The 22,303-nt window shown below is 37.0% G+C and overlaps 1 protein-coding gene across 7 annotated transcripts in view; it reads left to right on the plus strand.

The window, feature by feature from the left end:
- Positions 1 to 22,303, plus strand: part of RBPJ (recombination signal binding protein for immunoglobulin kappa J region) — a 222,708-nt gene that overhangs the window by 153,919 nt on the left and 46,486 nt on the right. For 4 of the 7 annotated variants that reach the window (XM_055326384.1, XM_055326383.1, XM_055326382.1 and 1 more), the window contains one exon: positions 3,639 to 3,821. The exons of the other annotated variants lie outside the window; for them this stretch is intronic. In XM_055326384.1, coding sequence (XP_055182359.1) covers positions 3,805 to 3,821 — 17 coding nt within the window. In that variant the 5' untranslated portion in view covers positions 3,639 to 3,804. The remainder of the gene's footprint in view (positions 1 to 3,638; positions 3,822 to 22,303) is intronic. 7 annotated transcript variants of the gene reach the window in all.

Here is a 22,303-nt window from a genome sequence, read left to right on the forward strand (position 1 = left end):
CTTTGTTGTTCTTAATATTGTCATTGTAGCATGTATAAACCATTCCTAAATATTTTCTTTCATTCACTTAAGTATGTGTCTAGAGCATATAGTGAACTTTCTCCTTTTAGTTGTCAATCATGTATCCAAATGGAGTTTATAACATTTTCATGTAATTAGATCATTAGTGCTTAGTGTATTCCAGGTCTTTGGTAGTTAGATAATAGGTTTAGAAAGGCAAAGACAGCGGTTCTTCTCTTGGACATAGCATAGTGAAGGAGGCTGTAACAACTAGCATTGAAATGTATTGGTCTCTTTTATAAGAAGTGAAATGTTTTTTAGACAGATCCACAGCCTTTAATACACATTAATTTTGAAATTCAGAGGTATGTAGTTGGGCATCAGAATTTCTGACGGCCATTCCTATTATCCGTTCTTTTGGATATTAATGCTTATAAAATGAGTTAAACAGAAGGGTTAATGCTATTATTGATGAAGACAGTGTTTAAAAGACCCTTTCAAGTTTTTTACAATAACAGTTTGACTCTTAAATAATTCTGCAAGATTTTGTTTCAGCAATTTAAAAAATGGTTTCTTTGAGTCATCTAACTTGTTACTCAACAGTGGCATCCAGTGTGGAAGCCTGGTTTCCATTCAAATTTGAAGTCGCTTAGGAGTTTCCTGTCCTTAATTTGGGGGATTTTTTTTTTTCAGTGCTTTTTGTTTCTCTTTTAGTTTAACAGTGTTTTGAGGCACTGAAGGGAGCTGTCCATCTGTGCTTTTTTAAAGTTCTGTTTTATTTTGTTTGTATTTTTAATTAGCGATAACCTGACTGTAAATGAATGGCCTCACCTCTCTTAGCTAATAAATTTCTCCTCCCATGAGGCTAATACTGGTACTAGTTTATGGGACAGGGCCCAGTTGGAAAAATATAGCAGTGTACCCTTTTTTTGGGTTTTGTTTTTCAAAGTAGGCTCCACACCCAACATGAGGCTTGAACTCATGACCCTGAGATCAAGAGTCACAGTCTTTACCAGCTGCGTCAGCCAGGCGCCCTGGCAGTGTACCCTCTTAAGGAAAATACCTTTCATGCTCATTTGGTCACCTAAAATTTATATTGATAACTACTGTGGTTTTCAGGTTATCTTCAAAAGGTCTTCAAGTGTGTAACTTCATGAAAATAGTAGATTTCATTTGTAGGAATCAAATGGAGTTTCTGATTTTAGTGAGTGTATATGATCCTGATTCTTAGTGGCTTTACTTTAGTGTGTATAGTCTTAAGTTACAAACCATTTACATATGTTAACTGGGTTTTGAATGAGAAGCACTTGTAAAATTATCGTTATATCAGCTGGATTAAAAAACAAACATAATTGTTGGACTTGCTTTCTTCTGGAAGATTGATTGGCATAGCAGATTACTTAAATCTCTGAGCTTCCATCTCCTCACTGTAAAAGGAGGCACCTTGTCAGTCTTAGGAGTGGGAGGTAAGGATGAAATAACATGAAAGTGCTCAGCACAGTTTTTGGTGCGGTGTCAGCAAGTGTTAGTCTCAGTACCACCCCTTTTCTCCAACAGTATTCTCTGACAATACTGTAGTACAAGAGTGCTGGTGTTTTGGCTAGAAGATCTAGATTTAAGTCCTAGTTCTTTTACTGCTGTGCTTTCTTGGATCAGTCCCTTGACCAGAGTGTTTCTCCTCTATAAAATAAGGTTCTGAAAATTAAATGAGGTAATGAATGAGTGCTTCAGACCTAGGCTTTTATTCTTTATTATCTAGCATATTTATTATATCTTGTTTTATTTCCCAATAGTTGACATTAATTTTTATGTGCAGGGAGAAGGAGCTATACTTCAGAACATTAACCTCATAGTTGTGTGAAGGATGCATTTATTTAGAGGCACAGAGTACCTATCAGAAGCAATGCCAGTGTTTCCAGGTAGTTTTAACATATAAGATCAGGTGGGAAGGGTTAGGGGGTTACAGGGAGTGGTATAACAATCAGTTTTAAAAAGATGGCTTTGGGGCAGCCCCGGTGGCGCAGCGGTTTAACGCTGCCTGCAGCCCAGGGTGTATCCTGGAGACCCGGGATCGAGTCCCATGTTGGGCTCCCTGTATGGAGCCTGCTTCTCCCTCTGCCTGTGTCTCTCTCTGCCTCTCTCTCTTTCTCTCTCTGTGTGGGTCTCTCATGAATAAATAAATAAAATCTTAAAAAAAAAAAAAAAAAAGATGGCTGGACCAGGTCCCTTGATTCTGTTCTTCGTTAGTTTCTTCCTGCCTAGTCTGGTAGAGTTCTCTCCTAGGTGCAATCGTGCTGCTATTATCAGCTTTCTGAAGAGTGACCTACATTTTGTAATCTGCATTCCCTACAACCTGCAATAAATTTAAGTCTCAGAAATACATAATTTTCAGACATTGGATTTTGAAAGGTTTTCATCAATTGAGTCTATTTTTTTTTAAACAGGAAATAGTTCCACTTTCTCCTTAGGACATACTTTTTAGCTTTAGCTGGGAAATTTGTCATTTTCCACTTCTTGCCTGTTAACTTTATACAAGCTGTTCCACAGGCCCAGAGTGTAACCTCTTCCAGTGACTTTTTTTCCTTCAGAAGCCCTTCTTATGGTTTGCTTTTATTAAAAAATTTCTTGATCAGTCACCCTAAAGTAATTTTAATTGCCTTATGACAATTGTGTATGATAATTGGTATCAATATGTTATTGATAATTTAGTTTTACTTTCTTTGTGTAGCTTGAGTATTCCTTCTAGTAACTATTATAGAGTGTCAAACTTGAGGCAAAAGTAGAGTAAATCCTTAGATTTAAAATGTGACACACAAATTTCATATCATTAAAATAATGGAATGTTTTACGTGTTCTTATATAAGAAAGGTGGATTGGAGTGAGGAGGAAAGGGGGACCAATAACCTGCCAAGGCAATCACAGAGCAACAGTACAACTTGATAGTTAACTATTGTTCATGGATACGTGCATACTCTTAATGGAAGTAAGCTTTTTAAAACTAGAGCTCCTTGGAATTAAAATGATTCAGTGACATTAATATTAGGTGGGACAGGACTCTTTGCTGTGTTTACTTATTTTTAAAAGATTGTATTTATTCATGAGAGACAGAGCCAGAGACACAGGCAGAGGGAGAAGCAGGCTGCATGCAGGGAGCCCGATGGGACTTGATCCAGGGACTCCAGCATCACGCCCTAGGCTGAAGGTGGCACTAAACCGCTGAGCCACCCGGGGTTGCCCTCTGCTGTGTTTATTAACGAGTTCCCTCTTGTGCAGGAGTGTGGGTGGTTTCCAGCTCTCATACAACACAGAATAGTATAGTTGGTCAATCAGAAGCACCTACCAAGTGTTCAGACCTGTCTTTTAGGTCATTTTCATTTCTGGAGAAGAAAGGTGAAGAATCTGTTGGGGCAAAGAGATTTGTGGGGTTTCGATGGCTCGCCATGAAGCAAAAGCTGTCACTCTGACCATTAAGCATGTACTCCCTCTCATTCATATGAGGATTCACCTTAAAAATGACAAGAGTGACATAGTAGCAGCAACAGCTTCTGTGTTTTTCTTAGTCATGGCAGCAGTTAACAGTGCACTAGTGGCTTAACATACTGACACTTAAGTCCTTATTTTTTGTTTTTGTTTTTAAGTCATTGAAATTATGAGACTATCATTCAAATGGAAGCATTGTAGTTCTTCGGAACCATTATGATCTCAAAAGGAAAGGAGAATGATACAGATACACTGGCAGAGGTGTTTTGAGGTGCATCGAAGTGTTCCAAGCTGTGACTTACCTTAACATGTTCTTGAAGTACCATGGCGTGGATTAAAAGGTATGCTTTAGAAATCTCCCAGTGACCCTAAGGTCATGGATAGAATGAACGCTCATGATTCTATATTTAATTATCACATATTTTAAGAGATTTTAATAATTAGATTATAGATTTTGGTTATGGATCTATGGCAATAGTATTTTTTCTTCTGATAAAAAAAATCCATATATCACAAGCATGATGAGTGATCCCCCTCCCTTTTGAGATATGGTTATAGAAGAGACTGGGGTAGATACTTCCCCTGGATTTTAATAGTAATGGGCTGTAATTTCTTTCACCAAATAGTTTAGGTATTATTCATGTATTGGTCTGTAATTAACTTTTTGGTTTACATCATAGACTAGTCCTTTGCAGTGTTGTCATTCCATGGCCTGAATAGGAAATAGATAAATGCTTTAGTTGAAGCCTTAATTTGACCAAACAAGATAATGCTTATGTGAACCATTTATAGTTTGTGCTTGTTTTTGTCTTTTACAAAGAATTTTTCCTGAGAGGAAAATGAGTGGCTCCTTATTAACAATGATTTTTATCACTTCACTAATGTATGTATGTAATTAATCACTTATGTGTTTGTGGTATGTAGTCCCCCTGTTACTTGTGGTTGCTAATAGTGGTAATTCTAGGTTTCATATTACCCACTTAACCGTCAAAAGTTGTACGGTTTTTATGTTCATACATTTTATTTGACTGATGTAGTTAAAAGCACTTTTTAATTATTTGAAACCTTAGAAACCTCCTAATTTTGTACTGTGTTCTTGCTACTAAATGTTTTCTTATGGATGGTGGAAGTGAATGAGCCCAGGAAGAATGTGGAGTTTATTAATATTACATTAGGCTCAGAATTCTTTATCTTTTAGGTAATAAAGGAAAGTATGTTGAGAAGGTAACTGTTTAAATCATGGATAGATAAATTCAATAGAAATACACTAGTGCAGTCTGTAATTTTTATCACTTAGGCTGTCCTATGTTAAGATCCTTTTGATATGTCAGCACTTAAATTCTAAATGGAATTTAGTTATTAAACCTAAGACAAAATGGCTTTATATTAAATTCCAGTCTATTATGACAGTGATCTAATCACAGTTTCTAGGTAAAGTAGGTTGCTTATTAACCAAGGCAATCATTCACTTCAACCAGGTATTTCGTGTTGATGGCACACGGTAGTGTGCTCTTAAAAAAAGATCTTTTCTGACATGAGTTGGAGATGATATTTGATATATTGTTTACAAACTGTAATTCTTTGTAATATTTGCTACTTCAACTTTAAAAATCTCTTTTTGGGTAGCACTTGGGCATCTGTTTGTTTTGTTGTAACTCCACAGAGGATTCTTGATGCACAGCCAGGGCTGAGAACTCCTGTGGAAAGAGTTTATAGCCTAGTGGTTAAGAGCTTAGACTCATGGGCCAACTGACCTGTGTTTCAGATCTAACACTTAATTATTTTAACAGGTTGTAAAAATGATCTGGAAAAAAGTTTAAATTTGTATATTAAAAATATAATAAGTACGTAATTGTATAATTTATGTTAATACATTTTATATGTGTATATATAAAATATACGTACCTATATAAATATCTGCCTATGTAAATTATACACACGATGCTGTGCAGGAAGCGAATGTTAGATTAACAGTAGTAATGATTATTAAATGCCAGATCACGAACCTGTTGTTTGAAAGGGGGGTGGTATTATATTTTTTTCTTATCTTGAGTCTTACAGTTTCTCATAAGATCTTCCTAGAGCTAAATAAACAATCACTATTTGTTTGATGTTTTCAATTCTTTGGGCTTTTTCTCATTAGTGAAAGGTGGCCACTAGAGACCTATAATTTATCTGTGGTCCTCTTATCCTGCTAGGTTGATTTGTGTGTCTAACACTATATATTTCAAATTGCAGGTTTCAACCCAGTCATTAGTGGGTCAAGAAATCAATTTAGTGGGTTATGACCAGCATTAAGACACATATTAGAATAGAAAATACCAGAGTGCCTGAATGTAGAAAAGGGCATTTTTTAAAAAGCCTTTTGTTTCAAATTTTTGCAATGTAGAAATAAACAAAATATATACCCATTTATGTGTACGTTAATTGGATTATCTTAGTTCCACTAAGTATATGTCTACCATAATCACAGATGTCTCCCACAGGTGCTGTTAGTTCTGTCTTCTTTTGCCTTGCTAGGAGGTGACCAGGATAGGTTCCAGTGCTTATAATGGTACGCCATGGTGTATATTACCATCAAGGATCACTCTTCCATCCGTTTTGTTTGAAGTGAAGGTTATTACTGGAGAGTATCTAGGGAGTAGAGGAGAACTTAACAACAGCTTTTGGGTGGGATTAATCAAGGCTGTTTTATCAAGTAGACTGATTTAGTATACTGCCCCTTGACATACATTCTGGTATTTATCATCTATAGATTCCTGATCTTCAGACTGCTAGTGGCAGCCCATTCTGGAGTCCATTTAATAAGTTGCTGCCTTTCCCCTCCAATTAAATGAAGCAGAAAAGAACAGAATAGCCAATGTCGTGAATATATCCCACAACATGGTTTTGTAAAACTTTTGTTTTAGGAGTACGTATATGTACTGAATTGCAGAGACCCACATTCAGTTAATGATCAACTGAGAGACTCTTACAGTCTTACAAATAGAGGCTGCCAAACTGACCAAAGTCAGAAAAGACTTCAGATATCTAAAGCAGGATTATCAGCTCAGTAGTCTTATCTCTGATGGTAGGCTATAATTAATTAGATGTGAAACCTTGTTTTTATTTTTTGTTATGTTGTTGGTGCCCAAGCTTACCCTGGCTCAGAGGTAAGGAATTTAGAATATTTCCTAGTAAAGGAGGAATTTACTCTTACTTTACATTGATGAAAGTGACCCATACAGTTAAAAAAAAAAAACCCAAAACCTGATGATATATACTGAAACCCACCCAATTCATTTTCACAGTCCTTTTATGTTAAGACTTTTTCATGCAATAGGTGCTGCTTTTATTCAGAAGGTAGATTAAAAGTTTAATGTTGCAAAAAGATTAAGCATAAATTAGATATATTACAATAGGGTAAATGTTAGAGCTTTTGTTTTTTTTTGGATTAGTGCCTGTGCCTACCACAGTGTCCTCATAACGGGCAGATTTTTGTTTTACAGATTTTTTGAAGATGATCACAGTTTCTGGTGAATATTTTAAGATAAATGTAGCTTCAAACTAAGACAGTGTCAGCATATGTATATTTTAGGGTTGTGTCTAAAATAGTTTCTTCCTCCCTAGAAAACAATAAGAGAATGAAGATTTCTGGTAAATTGTTTCATAGCAATGGAATTTGTATATTAGTTTTCTACACTTGGGAGTTGAAAAATGGAAGAAATCATTGCCAGAATAGGAGGCCAAAAGATGATAAGCACATTTCATCTTTCTCTGCAAGTTCTTGGAATTTGAGTCAAATGAACACGGTTCCTGCTCTGAATTGGGTTCAATATACTAAATTTAGAGACTATGTTTTGAAATTACAGAAGATAAAGTAATACCACTCCCCCCCCCCCAACCACCATCAGTAGTATAAGTACCTTAATGATGGTTGCTTGTCTTTGCACCAGTTTGTACAGGCGTATGTTGCTAGTGGTGAAGGTAGAAAACAAGAGTGTGTGGATTCAGAGAATGGGAGAGTTAATCTCTTTTTTCTATTACTCTGTTTCTCCAAAAAACCCCACCCCCCACCTGACCTTGCTTTCTCCCAGACTCTCCAGTTCTCTCTCCCTTATCAACTACATTGCTTGCTTTCCATCACTATTTTAGTCCTGTTACTCCAATCTCATCACTTGCTACCTCATGCTTTTTGCCTTGTTGAGGAAGCAGGATTTCATCCTGTCACTTTGTGGCATCTGTTCTTCAAAACTGTGTCCCTTTACTTTAGTTATTATCATGCATGAGAATGAGAGCAACTTGTATTCTTTTTCTTTGGTAGATTTTTTCTCTTAAAGTGTAGTTTTAGGAGGAAACTAAACTATATTCTAGTTTGGTTGGCCTAGAATGGAGATCAGTGGCTACAATGGCACTCCAGTGACATACCTAGGAGTAGAAGAAAGAACATATCATAAATTACTATGTTAGTTATTAGATATTGTTCCAGTATATTTTTGGTTACTAAAAAGAAGTCAGAAATACACTAAAAATGAAGATGAGCTGCTTCAAGAAAATTTTAAAGCAATGTTTTAGATTCTGAAAGTAAAGTTTAAAAATCTTTTGTATAAAGAGTAGCATTGTTAGCATTCAGTACTTTCTTAAGCTAATTTATATTTCATTACTTTGAAAAATGCTATTTTGCATGTCTGGTATCTAGGATATTATTATTAAAAGAATACTTTAGAACCCCATCTTAAGCATAAACCGCATCGAAAAGTGGAATATGCTATATCAGTAATTTTCATGAAAATCAGGGAATATTTTCCTTTTCAAAAACACAACAAAGTCAGTTTATCTTGTAATATTTTTTTAAAAGATTTATTGATTTGTGGGGATAGGGGGAGGGGAGGGTGTGCAGGGGCCAGCAGAGGGAGAGGGAGAGGGAGAATCTTAAGCAGACTCTGCATGGACCATGGAGCCTGATATGGGTCTCAGTCTCACCACCCCAGGACCATGACCTGAGCCAAAGTCAAGAGTGGGAGCCTTAACTGAGCCACCCAGGTGCCCCTTTTTGTAAGTGCAGACTCATTAGGTGATCATGAGGAGACTAGTATGTAGGTGATTTGGAAAATGTGCACACATGCCAAAACTCTTACTGAAATGAGGAGTACAGTTTTCGTTCTGGAGCCCTTAATCTCTGACGTGGCCAGGTCCTTACACATTGGAGTGAGTAAACTTCGAATACGATAGTGGCAGCTTCTGTTGCCCCCACAGCTCTTCAGACATTGCTTTAACAACTATCATGTCAGCGTGTAATCTTTATAAATAATGACTGGAAATGTACGACTTTGGAAAATAGAGATCAGAAAGGACAACTGCCTTTTCCCTCCTGTTCCTTGGTTATTTGTTATACGGAATCCTGGGGAGGGAAGCTTGGGGTGATGGGCAGGACAGAGAGCATTTTCAGAGCTTTACTTTGGTTGAGTGCTTTTGTGTTTCAGTTGGACTGTGCGCAAACGAAGGTGATTAAAAATGTGCTAGAAGTGCTGATGGTAGCAGCTAAGCATCTAGATTAATGAAGTATGCATGAGATTTAGCCTTATTAAAGCTCACCCAAAAAAGTTTGCAATTCCTTTGGAAAGAGTAATCTGTGAGTACAGGTCAGCCTGGGGCAGGGATGTAGGAGATGCCGGTAATGTATCAAACCGAGATGACTGGGAACAGGGAAAACCCCCTGAAAGTGCTTTTGAAATGAAAGCTGTTGCTCCAGCTGCTGGGAACCAATTTTCTTACCCTCTCTACCCCTGCAGTTACTTTGTTTTGTTGATTCACGTTTTCCCTGCCCCAAGACAGTGCCTAGTCATCACAGGTACTTCGTAAATACTTGTCAGACGAATGAACTTTTGGTAATACAGATTATTAAGACCTGCATCTGTCCTGCGATGGCAACACAGGCCATTCTCTTAACTTACCAATGGAGACAACGCGTGGATATATAAGGAAGTATTCACTGCTTGAAAAGCTGGTCATTTCTACAGTTTTGTCTTCAATGCACTTTTTTTTCCTTTAAGATTTTATTTATTTATTCATGAGAGACACAGAGAGAGACAGAGAGAGAAAGAGAGAGAGAGAGGCAGAGACACAGGCAGAGGGAGAAGCAGGCCCCTTGCAAGGAGCCCAGTGCGAGACTGGGTCCCCAGACTCTGGGGTCACACCCTGAGCTGAAGGCAGATACTCAACCATTGAGCCACCCAGGCATCCTGTCATTAATGCACTCTTTTGTGAGTTAAAGTTTATATAAAGACTGAGAAAATTCGACAGCTTGGGTAGCTCAGCGGTTTAGCGCTCCCTTCAGCCCTGGCTCCCTTCATCCCAGGACAAGATCCTGGAGAGACCCATGATAGAGTCCCACATTGGGCTCCCTGCATGGGGCCTGCATCTCCCTCTGCCTGTATCTCTGCCTTTCTGTGTCTCATGAATAAATCAAATCTAAAAGAAAAAAAAAAAGAAAATCTTGGGGTGCCCGAGTGACTCAGTTAAATGTCTGACTCTTGATCTCAGCTCAGATCTCGATCTCAGGATCATGAGTTCAAGCCCTGTGTTGGGCTCCATGCTGGGTGTAGAGCCTACTTTTAAAAAAAGTAAAAAAGTCTTGGATGCATAATAGCTAACATTTAATGAGTATTGGACTTAGAAAATGCCACCTCCAGCTCTCCAGGTTGTTAAAATGAACACTTGTAATCTACACATATAGAGACTTGAAGTCCTAGAAAAATTGTGAAAGGACTAAAGTTTTTTTTTTTTTTTTTTTTTGCCGGAAAGACCTGGACTGGGGGAATAAAAGTTGGAAATAGTTTATATAATAATTCAGCAGATTTTTCTCACAGTGGTAGATCTCCAAGTGTGAGGTTTTTTTTATAGGGAAAGAATGATTGTGATCTGTGCTTGTATCCCACAGAAGAAAAGCTCTGTATTTCAACTAAAACATTTCCATATTTGGGATTGACCAGATTTAGTTTGTTAGGAGGTGGACAATTGCCCTTTTATGGCCGCTAGACACTCCATTGCTTTTATTTCTCTTCAGCTTGGTGTCTCTGACACTTGCTAAGGCAATCCTTTTCTCTTTTACTGCTCTGTCACATTCTAGCGTTTTCCTCTCTCTTCCTACCTTACAACCCCCTCCCTCCCTCATTTACATGCAACCTGAACAAACATGGATATCATTTCTACATTCCTATTTAATATGTGAACAGTGCTTTTGAGTCTCAAACCTGGGCAGACCAAGTGAGAAATGAGGATATTATGAAAATAATATAAAATATAGGTCCTAACAAGTTGTCCAGAAGTCAAGAGGGCTGACCCCAGGCAAGGAGTATTCCCTTTTCAGATTAAAAGATTTGTTGAGTATAAAGACCATACTAGTAGGATTAATTTTTAAGGAATACTAGAACCAAACCAAGGCACTGAGGGATAACCAGGAAAAAAAATCAACAGTTTAAATGACCCCCTTTGACGGGATGAGCACTGGGTGTTATTCTGTATGTTGGTAAATTGAACACCAATAAAAATTAATTTATAAAAAAAAAAAAAAAAAAAAAAAAAAAAAATAAATGACCCCCTTTTAATTTTAGTTTTCATTCCAAAGTTCCAATTTATACTTAGAATTAAGGATCTATTTTATCTTAAACTTTCCTTCAGACCCAGGAACTACTGTCATTTTAAAAGCCCAGGAAGTTAGCCTGTTAATTGTATCATTATATTGGTTTATATATAACGGGTTTTATGTTAGTATTTGTTTATTAATACTGCAATGAAAAATTGCCTACGTGAAATTACTGGAGACCTATACCTAGTATATGTAAGCTCTCCTTTCAATTCGTTTTAGACTTCTCAAAATTACATGAATGAATATGGACTTCTGAGGACCTCTCTTCAGGTGTATTGTTTGTAGCTCCATTTAGATCTTGATGCCAATTACAGAATCTGTCAGAAACATGGATTATCGCTATTTGGAAGTTGTCAACATGCTTCATTAAGGAACACGATATTGTTGAGCAAGTAATAATGGTAACCTATATCAGGACAGTCTCTGAGGAGAAAATACTGTAATGAAAGTGAGGAAATTTATCATCATTGTAGCTTTTTGGACTTGGGTAAAATAGTTCCTTTTTCTCTGCATTGTAAAGCTTGTAAATTTAATATCAGCTTATTTGGGAGACTTTATAATTTTTTTCTCCAATGTAGATAATAATTTATTAATTTTAGATTGGCTTGTTCGTAATTATTAAAATAGTGTAAATAATAGAGTTTGAGCTACTATTCCATAATTTTTTTGTTTTTATTGCCTTTTTTCTTTTTTAACATGGCATGCTATTCTGGCTTATTAGTTTAGTGAACATATACTGTGTATAGGCTTATATTTAATAACTTGGTATTAATACTATACACTCTTGAGTCAACATTAATGTGAATAATATAAGCTTATAGCTTTGGCCATATTTCTCTGATGTACACTTCTGTTATTTAAAAATAAAAAAGATTGTTCAGCATGAAAGTTATGGCCTAAAAAGTCCACTGTGCATATTTAATTTATTGTGGAAACAGGTTGGCATTTTTTCCCATTACTGCGATATTTAGTTATAATTCTTTAAAGGCTCTGGATTCCACTAATCCCCAGAGCTATTAACCCATCAGATTTCCCTGGTTTATTTAACTTTATGCCATTGTTTCATATTTTCTAGTTGGATTACTATAGCATTACATCCTTGGGATTCAGCAGTGTTGGTTTGCAGAGAAATAGTTTACAGGGTAAAACGTGATTTTTCTGAAACATTAAATAAATGTTCATATGATAGGTACTTTGTTTAATGGAAAAAGCAAATAGGAATTAATTTTTCAGTGAATTAAGAGGGGGAAAAAGTCCTTATTTGGGTAAGGCGAAGATAAGCACTTTAAGGACCAGAGGATGGGTCTTATTATAAAGACCAGAGGGTGGATCTTATTATCTTGACCTTAGTATGGCAGTGTCTAATCAGAAAGTAGGGGAAAGTCCTACCGTGTGACTTTCTGAACTTTAATTTTCCCATCTAAGTTGGAAATAATTCCTACCTTCTCAGGGTTGTTAATGGGAATTAAATAAGAGCATATATAAGGAGATACATTCTATTTGTTGTTTGTTATCTACTTTTCTCTTCTGATATATGAGGCCAGTTTAAGAAGCTGTGGATTTAGGTAGTAATGAGAGCTTCATCCAGCCTTCTGAAATAATTCAGAATACAGTTGGTATTAGTCAATGAATTGGCTTGTGACAGAAGGCAAAAATGAGGGGAAGAAGTCAATAATACTCAAACTATAGAGAAGAGAAACAGCATGTCTTTAGGGAGCACACAGGTTGGTGAAAGGACTGTTAAGAATTAAGTTGCAAAATAAAAAAAAAAGAAGTTGCTACAGTGGAGTTTAAAGAAAACCTATTCTCCTATTTTCTAGTTAGACAATTGGATGTCAGGCTGGATGCCAGTTGACTGTACAGTTAACTACTGAATTAGCTCTAACAACAGCTTTGTAGTTTACATAACTTAAATTCATGGCATAGCAAAATACCAAGTAAATACATAGCATGAATGACCCAGATGGTGAGAGTTCAGCCTACACTTACGAAAGGCCTTATCCTTGTTTTCTTTACAGCTACCCCCAAGCTCCTGGATTAGTATTTCACCACCATGAGTTACTGATGATCTATATTTTTAATCATTCCAAGATCATTCTCTTTTTTTTAAGGATTTTATTTATTTATTCATGAGAGACACACACACAGAGAGAGAGAGAGGCAGATAAGAGGCAGAGACACAGGCAGAGGGAGAAGCAGGCTCCATGCAGGGAGCCCAACACAGGACTTGATCCCAGGTCTCTAGGGCCAGGCCCTGGGCCATAGGCAGCCCTAAACCGCTAAGTCACCCGGGCTGCCCTAAGATCATTCTCAATTCAGAATCTTTCCCTTTGTTTTTGCTGGGCAGAGGCTTCTCAGATGATTTTTGGAGTATTAGGTAGCTTATGGTACCACCCAGGGCAAAGCAGTTTGCTGTCAGATGACACTATCGACTCTTGTGCCCCTGTGTTGTGTATTACCTTTCAGAGCCTCCGGACCTCCTGTGAGGCGTGTGGGAGCAGGTACTAGCTGCTGGGCCTAGTACTGATCCAGTAGTACATGAAGGCAGTGTGACAGGTTGATGGCTCAGATATACTTTGGCAGAAAGCCATTCTTTAAGCTTTGAGTTGTGGTTAAGACCACTTCTTCAGAGTGGTTTTGGTGTTACCACAAATGCAGGTCTATTATAATGACCTATGATAACAGAAGGCAAAGCTACAATTCAGAAGAAATGTATTGTTTTGGGTATTAACATTTAGGCAGAAAGGTGTTTCCTTATTCATGCAGTGGTGGTATAAAAAACATTTTGGAGGGGCATTTGGGTGGTGCAGTCGGTTAAGCATCTGTTTCTTGACTTCAGCTCAGGGTTGTGGGATCCCCATGTGGGGCTCTGTACTCAGCACAGAGGCTTGGGTTTCTCTGTCCGTCTAACCTCCCACACATGTGCGCTTGTTTAAATGCTCTCTCTCAAATGAATACACAAATTTTTTTAAAAGACCATTTTGGAAATCTCTTCCCCATTCCAAACATAGGAATTTTGATTTTATTATTTTTGTTCATAAAATTCTCCATTTTAATCCAATGTCCTATTTTATATATTTTAAAAGGATAATTACCATTTTTTTATTTTGCCCTTAGGGACAGGATTCTTTGAAAGTGCTTAACTCCTTTATAAACCTTAGTCGTAGGGACACCTGGGTGTCTCAGTCAATTAAGCATACTTTGGCTCAGGTCCTCCTCTCTGAAGCTGTGGGATTCAGGCCCCTCCTCCCCCATTAGCTTCCAAGGAGTCTGCTTCAGATTCTTTCTCCCTTTGCCCCTTCCCTGCACTTGTGCACGTGTGCTCGCTCTCTCTCAAATAATAAAATTTAAATAAATAAATAAACCTGAGCTATAGCCTTACCTTTATGCACTAGACTATCCTGTCCATAAATATTCTGGTCTGGATTATTTAAAAGGAAAATAAAAGGCAGATGCATTGCTAAATTTAAATACTTGAGAGTACCAGACTATGTGTTTGAGATTTGGCTATTTAAGAAATTGGCCAAACATGGATGGCTTGAGGGAGGTTGGGTCAGTTCTGTGCCTGTATAATTTCTACCAACAGAAAAAAAAAGTAAAGCCTCTTTGTTAACTGAAGATGTCTGTAGATTCTTGGCCCTTTTCAGCTCAGAAAAAAATGTACTTTGCAGAATTGTGATTGATAGTATAAACAGTAGAGTCATGAGACTTGTAGCTCCCATGAGACTCATAATTGTAACATTTGCCCTTGTGCAGGGGAAATGTATGAGTAATTGTCAAATTTATGACATATACGTGTACACATGTCTGTATGTATCTATGTGGTAGCCAAGATATGGCTTTCACGCAGTTGTCTTTAGATTTACTAAATTTTAGGTATTTATAGCTTTGGACAGCATTTTTTCCGCTTTCTAGTATTCAAAGGAAAATTCACCCTTTCTGAAATTTAGTCAGTTGCTAAAGCATTGGAAGGGTAATGAAAGGTTTCCTTTTGGGTTTTTTGTTGACCTCTCACTGAAGCAAACCAAATCTTGTATCATAAAAGGTTTTAGGATCAATTACTGCAGTTTATAATCCTATCATAAAAGTTTATACCCCAGACACCCTCTCCACATGTTAGTATCCAGAATTGAACTGTAATTAAATTCTATCTTAATGCAAGAGCGTATGGAAAATCATGATCTAAGTTCATGTTTTGTTCAAAACACGTTACATTTTGAACAAAATTTACCGTAGTTTTATATTTAAAACTATGTTTAAAACGTAACATGTTTTGAACAAAATTTACCATTATGTAAACTTGAGCAAGTACTTTCTAAGCTGATTTCCTCTTCTTGTAATGAGGATAATAGCACCTGCCTTATAAGACTGATACGTGTATGAAGTTGAGATATGAGGGCACAGTTCCTAGCCTAATGGGGCCCTCTACTACTGCTATTAGTATGGTCTGTATAGATAGAGACAGTGTATCTTATTTGTTGCTATATATTCCATGTCTAGTTGCAGTGCCTAACCCATAGTAGGCACTTAAATGTGTATTAAATGGTTAAAATAAAAAAGACCCAGAATCTAGGAAAACAATTATACCATTCTCTCTCCTCCTCTTCTCAGTTTTGGGTGAGATAAGCAAAGGAAGCCAATTTTAAGATTAATAAGGGGAACATTTTTGTCCTAGTACATGCTCAATATTTTTCTATGACACTGCATAATTCGTGATTTTTTTTGATTGATTTTTTTAAATGCATAAGCTTGTGATAGGTGATTTGCCAAACAGAAGACCACAGATGATCCTAATTTTTTGCCTACTAAGTAGGAGAGAAGATTGTTGGAATATGATCTGCAATTTGGGTGAAGAGGGAAGAAGACCAGTTTTGTTAGGACTTATATCCTCATTGGTATAATATTTAACTTTTTTTAATATGAAATATATCTTCGAGTGGTATAGCCAAGGACTAGAAATCAGAGCCTTATAAAATTTTGATATTAAAATTTGAAGACAAGAATGAAGTCCAGGAACTTTTTTTTCCCTCAAAACCATCCATTCATTCAAAAATATTAAAGATACACAAATATTTTTTCTATATTAATGTGATAAACCTACAGAAACAAAGTACATAAATTGTAAATATACAATGAAGTAAATTTTCACAAAGTGAATAGATTTGTGAACATCATATACAGATGCAGAAAGAAATTACCAGCTTCCTAGAAGCCGTCTTATAGCCCCTTCTAGTCTATACTGCATTTTTGAAGGTAACCTGTATCCTGGTGAACACTGCAGATTAGTTTTGCTTGCTTTTGAATTTCATATAAGCAGAGTGATGTGATACAATAATGTACCTTTTGGGTCTGGCAGCTTTTACTAGTGATCAACTGATCACATGTGTGGTGATAGTTTACTTTGATTGCTGAATAGCACTATTGTAGGATTATAATTTATCTGTTCCTTGACAATAGCCTTTTGGCTTGTTTCTAATTTGGGGTTATGTCTGATGATGCAGTGGACATTCTTGTACATGTCTTTTGGTACCCATTTTTACACATAATGTGATTATAAAGTTTTTACTTCTTTTGAACTTCATCAGCAGTAATAATCAGAAGTCAGCAAGCATATGTTTGTCAGTGATCTAGCAGTATCACTACATTCTAGAGTGTGCTTTTATTAAGGAAAAGGCACGGATCTTCACGTACTGCCTAATTGTTTGGTAGTGCTTCTGAACCTATTTTAATCTATAGAGTCAGGATTAATTTAGGAAGAAACCCATTGGACCTAACTTTTACAGGGAAACACTCTTTTCCTACTTCTCCTGTTTCCTTTCATGTGATGTGTAATGCTTGGCCTCTCTCCACCATATTTATCCTTTGATTCCTCACCAGGTACATGGAAACTTTTATTTTTAGAGTGTTAGGACTCCATATAGAATCCAATTTTAAAATTGCAAAGTCTTTTGGCAGTTATTAATACATTTTTTGAAAATTGGAAATTACCTATTTTTCCATAGTTTGTTAATTCTTTGGAGTTAGGAACTTACCCTGAGAAACCTCCTGAAATGTAACTTATTTGTCTTCCTCATATCCTTTCCTATTAAAAATCTCCTTGGCCCTTTCTGCTGTAGGTTAAACTTCCCCAGTGGAAATTATTGATGGCCACTTTTGGAGGTTCTAACCTATCTCAGTACCAATTCTTGTTCACTTGTCCTAGGCAGTGGTTAACAGATAACTAGAAGAACAGGTTAAAAAAAAAAAAACCTGTTATGGATGATTATATATTCCTATGGCCTTCTCTCTCTCTCTCTCTCTCTCTCTCTCTCTCTCTCTCTCCCCCCCTCCCTCTCTCCCTTTCTCCCCCCCCCCGCCCTTTTTTTAAAAATTTTTATTTATTTATGATAGTCACACACAGAGAGAGAGAGAGAGGCAGAGACATAGGCAGAGGGAAAAGCAGGCTCCATGCACCGGGAACCTGACGTGGGATTCGATCCTGGGTCTCCAGGATCGCGCCCTGGGCCAAAGGCAGGCGCTAAACCGCTGCACCACCCAGGGATCCCCCCCGCCCCTTTTTAAAAAGAATGAATTTATCTATCACATACAAGAGCAGGGGTGGGGGAAGAGGGACAAGCAAAGTGTGGAGCCCTCCTCAGGGTTCAGTCCCATTACCTGGAGATCACAACCTAAGCCAAAAATCAAGAATCCGATACTCAACTGAGCCACACAGGTATCCTGACCTTAGGCCTTCTATATTTCATTTTAGGTAGAGGGAAAATGTCTTTTACTTTTCCTGCCTGCCTTCCTTCCTTCCTTCCTTCTTCCTTCCTTCCTTCCTTCCTTCTTTCCCTCCTTCCTTCTCTTACTCCCTTGTCTCATTAGGGTTAGAAAGAATATTTAAGAGATAAAAGTTAATACCTCTTCTGATTAATATGAGATTTATTTCTTCTTGCAAAAAAATTTCAGTTGACTAGCCTGTAAAGAACTGACAATCTTAACATTGACAAAATTTGTAGAGAGGAAAAAAATCTTCACTGCTTATAATTTGAAGTGGGGGTGAGGCATAAGAGCAGAAGTACATGGGAGAAAATTTTGTGACTTCATCTCATATATAAGCCACTTGTCCATGATCACTTGTGGATTTTCAATGAAAGATGTTTAGTTGTAAACAGTTTTTGATGGGTTGCTTTGCATGCTGTTTGGGCTACTCTTCCTTGAAAAGTATAGATTCTCAAACAGACTTCTCTTTTTCCTTTTGTATATTTGCTATAATAGTAGTAGGAACCACTTGTGTGTATTTGTGGGTATGTGTGTGTGTGTTTGTACACATGTGTACTATTTCTACATATACCCCTCCTCTATTTTGTTTTGGCACCTACTTGTCTGTTTTTAAGTTACTAGGCAGCTGTCACTTGACCAGTAGTAACATAGGACCCTCAAAGCTGAGCCATTATCCCTTTGTAAGCCATAGTTTAAGGCAAAACTGAATGTATTTTTGCATGTGGCAAAATGTATACAATATAAAATTTACTAGTTTAAGTGTACAGTTCAGTTGCAGTAAGTACATTTACATTATTGTACAACCATTACCACCATCTGTCTCCAGAGCTTTTCCATCTTCCCAAATTGAAACTCTGTACTCATCAAGTACTACCTCTCTCTGCTCTCCTGCCCCTGCCTCAGCCCCAGTCCCAGTCCCAGTCCCAGTCCCAGTCCCAGCTCCTGACAACCACCATTCTACTTTTCTATTATGTATCTGGCTTATTTCACTTAGCATAATGTTTTCAAGGTCATCCACATGGTAGCATGTATCAGAATAATATATATATATACATATATATATATATATTAAAGCTTAACAATATTTCATTGTATGTATATACCCCATTTGTTCATCTCGTTACTTGCTATTTTCGCATTTGGTTTGTTTCCACCTTTTGACTGATGTGAATATTTCTGCTATGAGCATTGGTGTATAAGTATCTATTTGAGTCCCTGCTTTCACTTTTGGGTTTATACCCAGAATTGGAATTGACTGAGGAACCACTATACTGTTTTCTACAGTGACTACACCATTTTACATTCCCATCAGCAATGTATAAGGATTCTAGTTTCTCTACATCCTCTCCAATACTTGATTTTCTGTTACTGTTGATCACCACCATCCTAATGGGTGTGAAGTGCTATCTCATTATGGTTTTGAATTGCATTTTCCTAATGATTAGTGATGTTGAATATCTTTTCACATGCTTATTGGCCATTTGTTTATCTTCTTGGACAAATGTCTATTCAAGTCCTTTTCCCCTTTCCTATTTTTATTGAGCCAGGAGCCTGAAGCTGGGCCCAGTCCCAGGACCCTGAGATCACTACCTGAGTCAAAAGCAGACTCTTGACCAACTGAGCCACCCAGGCATCCCCTTCTTTTCCTATTTTTAAATCAGATTTTTTGTTGTTGATTTAGAGGAATTCTTTTTATATTCTGCATTCCAGTCCCTTATGAGATGTATGGTTATTTACCTGGATTTCTAAAGCAGTATACATATGTATTTGTTTCAAAGGCCCATCTCAGTTTTACTGTATATTGTTAAATAAAAATAATCATTAATTTTGGAATCCATTTTCCCCCCACCCCCCACCCCTTTTGAAAAAAAAATTGATCCAGTCTTGAAGGAGGAGTAGTGGTGTTTTATTGAGTGCTTATGCAGTGACCTGCATTCTTTTAGATGCTGTACACATAGGAACATTTTAAATTCTTCAGGAAACCTATATAGAAGTACTTTTATCTGTGTTTTCCGACGAGGAAACTGAGACTTAGAGTTTAGATGCCTTCCATTAGGTTTCATTAAAGCCAGGATTTTGATTTAAGCAACCCAGTTCCTGACCTCATGTACTTAATTAACTATAGCACTTTCCTACCTCTCCCATGAATGATACATTTTGTGTTCTCATCAGATGACACTTTCCATTCGTTGAACACTGCCTTAAAAGGTAGTTCATAAAGCCAAGTAAAGATTCTGATGGAGTTCTTAACAAAAATTAAACAGATAGTTAATAGTGGAACCTATTTAAAGTTCAGTTACATTGTATTTTCTTTTGTGTAAGTATATGTTTTCCATAAGGGTGTGACTTTATTTGAATTGGGCATATTTTTTCTAAAGTAGCCTGCTCAGTGAAATTTTTTTGAGTAAATTTTTAACTCCTATGCATTTTTCTGTTTTAATTTTAAGCTACTTGTATTCCAGACTTGGTGTGTGAGGTGATATCCAGAGAATGCAATTTTATTTTGCTGTTTACCTAAGTCAATCTTAATTAGTAAAGAATAAAACACCTGTTAAATTGTATAATGCATTGTAGAGCAAAATGAAATTTTTACCACTGCCCACCATTATCACAAATAATTAATTGTGTGTAGGGTATATGTATTGTTTTATATGTGCACTTGGGGGGAAAGGATGAAAATGTAGATCTTATTTCCTCCTTGAAAATGAATGCTACTAAAAAAAAGAAAAAAAAGAAAAAATGAATGCTACTAACTGGATCACTTTTTGTTGTGTGTTTGTAACCTGTGCCTGGGAGGTGATATGTAATCAACAATCTATTCCTAATTGTACACATGGAATTTAAATTTTTTTTGTTAACATAAATGATGCTTTATCCAGTATTTTGGTAAGCATATTTGCCTACCTACATAATAAATTTCTAGGATCAAAATGGCTAGGAACTCGAATTCACATCTAGAATTATTGAATTCTCATCTAGAATTATAACAGACATTGTTAAAATGTCTTCCAAAAAGGTTGCACAAATTTAAACTCCAACAGTGCATGAGATTTCCTGTTTCTCCATTTGTACACTAGCACTGAGTATTATCACACTTTACATCTACAGCAAGCGAATCTTGCATAATTGTCGTGAGAACATAAAAGCTATGCCAGGAAGCTGGCCATAGTCTTTTATGTGACACCTCCCATGAATGTTTTTTGATAGGTTTGTCAGCACCAGGTTCTGTGGCAAGCAGGGTCAGGCCAGCAACTTGATGAAGAGATTAATGTTTCTCTGAGTATGGCCTTTTTATTCTGATAATTTCAGTTTACAGAAAAATTGCAAAAAATACTACAAAGGAGCTCACCCAGATATCTCAAGTATTAACATTTTACCACGTTTGCTTTATTCCTCTAAATGGACACACACACACACACACACACACACACACACACACGTATTTTCTCTAGACCATTTGAAGGTGAGTAGACAACATCCTCTTTTCTCCCTAAGTACTGCAGTGATTATTCTAAAAATAAGGACAATCTCTTACATAACTCCTGTACAGTTATCAAAACCAGGAAATTAAAATTGCTATAATCCTGTTCTCCACTCTGTTAGTTTTGTGTTTTAAATATTTAATTTATTTATTCATGAGAGACAGAGAGAGAGAGAGAAGAGAGGCTGAGACACAGGCAGAGGGAGAAGCACGCTCCACACAGGGAGCCCGACATGGTACTCGATTCCGGGTCTCCAGGATCACGCCCTGGACTGAAGACAGTGCCAAACCACTGAGCCACATGGGGTGCCCCACTCTGCTCGTTTTATTCAGATTTTGTCAGTCTGAATAGTATCCTTTAAAGCAGAAGTAAATGCTGGATTAGTATGTTGCACTCAGTTATCATGTGTCTTTAGCCTCTTTGAATCTGGGCCAGTTCCTTAGTGTTTTTGTCTTTTATCATCTTGATACTTTTAAAAGTATAGTTCAGTTATTTTGTTGATTTTTCCACTCTTTAGGTTTGTTACGTTTCCTCATGTTTAAACTCAAGTTCTGAATTTTATTTATTTATTTATTTATTTTTTATTTATGATAGTCACAGAGAGAGAGAGAGAGAGAGAGAGAGAGAGAGAGAGGCAGGCAGAGACACAGGCAGAGGGAGAAGCAGGCTCCATACACTGGGAGCCCGACGTGGGATTCGATCCCGGGTCTCCAGGATCGTGCCCTGGGCCAAAGGCAGGCGCCAAACCGCTGCGCCACCCAGGGTTCCCAAGTTCTGAATTTTTTGACAGTAACTTCACAGAAGTGATACTGTGTCTTCTTAATGTATCATATTAGAAAGCATTTGATGTCAGTTTGCCCTATTCAGTCTTTTAATAACATGAAATTAGTTTGCCCAGTGTCCTGTTGCCCCCTCTTGTGGAGGCCATAGATTTTAAGATGCATACTTTCCA

Source organism: Nyctereutes procyonoides, unplaced genomic scaffold (assembly GCF_905146905.1).
Source record: "Nyctereutes procyonoides isolate TBG_1078 unplaced genomic scaffold, NYPRO_anot_genome, whole genome shotgun sequence".
In the NCBI taxonomy this organism is placed as follows: domain Eukaryota; kingdom Metazoa; phylum Chordata; class Mammalia; order Carnivora; family Canidae; genus Nyctereutes; species Nyctereutes procyonoides.